The 2,220-nt window shown below is 35.7% G+C and overlaps 1 protein-coding gene across 1 annotated transcript in view; it reads right to left on the bottom strand.

Annotated features, from left to right (window-relative positions):
- Positions 1-615: 615 nt before the first annotated feature.
- The window catches only part of LOC111798412 (cysteine protease RD19A-like), a 2,818-nt gene continuing 1,213 nt past the window's right edge, over positions 616-2,220 (bottom strand). Inside the window, exons 3-4 of the mRNA XM_023681535.1 lie at positions 1,321-1,567; positions 616-1,146 (exon numbers count right to left, since the gene is read on the bottom strand). Coding sequence (XP_023537303.1) covers positions 872-1,146; positions 1,321-1,567 — 522 coding nt within the window. The 3' untranslated portion in view covers positions 616-871. The remainder of the gene's footprint in view (positions 1,147-1,320; positions 1,568-2,220) is intronic.

Genomic DNA, 2,220 nt, shown 5'->3' on the forward strand with positions numbered 1-2,220 from the left:
AAAAAAAAAAACACAAAAACAATATCAGATCCGCCTAAACTTACCGTACTTTCGAAAATTATGCACCACATTGGTTTAACTTTTAAGGAAGGAAAACAAAAAACTAAAGTGAAATCGAGTTATGTCAAACGAGAATCAAACAAATCATTCGCTGGACGAAAAAAGTGTAACGACCCAAATTCACTGTTAGTAAATATTGTTCTCTTTGGACTTTCACTTTCGAGCTTACCCTCAAGACTTTAAAACGTCTATTAGGGGAAGGTTTCTACACCAGGTGTTTCATTCTCCTCCCCAACCAATGTGGGACTCTCACAATCCACCCCCTCCGGGGCGACGCTGGCACTCTTTCCTTTTCTCCAATCGACGTGGGACCTCCCACCAAATCCACCCCTTTTGGCACATCGCCTCGTGCCTACCCCTTTTAGGGAACAACCTTCTTCCTAACACATAGTCCAGTGTATGGCTCTTATACCACGGACTTTCCCTCTCGGACTTCCCTCAAGACTTTAAAAAGCGCTAGGAGAAGGTTTCCACACCCTTACAAAGGGTGTTTCGTTTTCTCTCCAACCAACGTGAGACTACTCTCACAAAAAGGAACGATTGAAACCAACAAAATTTACCCAACTTTCAGTATGATATTTTTTGAAGGCTAAAACCTATATACATAGCATAGCAATCACATGGTATAATGAAAATGTCTGCATTTCTAGAATCGAAAATATATAGAAATTAGACAAACACAGTAACTAGCCATACCTATCAGCCAAGAGAAGAATCAAGTTCCATTAGCTCTGGCTGTAACATAAATACAACATATTTACAGAGCCCCAGTAACTTACCTTGATATAGAAAGCGCCACGCCAACAATGGCTCAGTTTTGGGTAGCAGCAGCCACAGACGAGACCATCGACTCGACTCCACAGATATTTTTGCCCTTGCAGATTAAGTAGTACCCATTTTCTCCCCAATTTTCTCCCCAGGAATTCTTTATGATCCAGTAGGGCTTCTCCTTGAACCGTATCGGAGCATAGCCTGCAGATCCATACCCTACAAGCAGTACTCCATGATTTAGGTTTCGTTTAGAGCATATGTATGGGCACGAAACTCCCTTCATGTATGTCTGCATGAAAGCCGCATTGATTCCAACTGCAGGAGGGAAATAAGAAAATTGAAACCATTATCAAACTATTAAACTAGATCTAGATGATGAAAAAATCCTAAATAAATGCATTGAAGTAGTGAAGAAGAAGAAGAAGAAGAAGAAGAAGAAGAAGAAGAAGAAGGAAGAAGAAGGAAGAAGAGGAGAAGAGTTTTGTTTACTTGCTAAAGGACCATTCTTGAGCAAGTTTGCTGCAATTTGGTCGGCATCAAGAGAAATGACACTGAAGTTAGATACAGAGGCTGCGATTTTGGCATTTTGGAATTTGCAAGGGCCACGATCCTTTCCAGTGTAAGGATAGTCCTCCTCTCTCTCTAATCCACCTGCTTTCAAAATGTACTCGAAAGCTGAGTTCATTAGCCCCCCGTTGCACCCCGCGTCGCATGCACCAGCTTCCTCAGGATCACACTGCAAGAACATTCGTTTGTTTGATTTTCAAATATTCATGACATAATCACTAACATCTCTATATAATTTTCTTCCAAACTATCTCTAAGATGACAATGTCAGTGGTCCATTATTGATCAATAAGTTTTAAGTTCAAGCAATATCGTAACCACCAAAACTTTGTTGTGCATGATTTGAGAAATGTGAGATTGAATCATTATGCTTTTTCATTATTATTTAATAAATTTTGATAAGAAAATTAAAACAATTTGAAGACTAAATTTTAACATTTAAAATTACATGACCAAAATTGAATGAAACTTGAAGTCTAGAAAATGAAACTCAAAATCTAGAAACAAACAAAAAATAAATAAAAAAATAAAATAATAATAATAATAATGAAACTCCAAGTCTAGAAACCAAAATAATATTTTAAGTCTTTTAAAATTTTAATTAAATTTCAAAAATCAAGAGGAGCAATTTTTCAAAATTTCGAAGTTATTCTTAACAAAATGGAAAACAGCCAAAAATGACTTCTGTAGCCAAAAGTAGTTTTCTACCAGCTATTAATATTTTGTAAGGACGTGGATTTATATATATATATATTTATATATATATATATATATATATATATATATATATATATATATATATATATATATATATATATATAT

Source organism: Cucurbita pepo, chromosome LG07 (genome assembly GCF_002806865.2).
Source record: "Cucurbita pepo subsp. pepo cultivar mu-cu-16 chromosome LG07, ASM280686v2, whole genome shotgun sequence".
Classification (NCBI taxonomy): domain Eukaryota; kingdom Viridiplantae; phylum Streptophyta; class Magnoliopsida; order Cucurbitales; family Cucurbitaceae; genus Cucurbita; species Cucurbita pepo.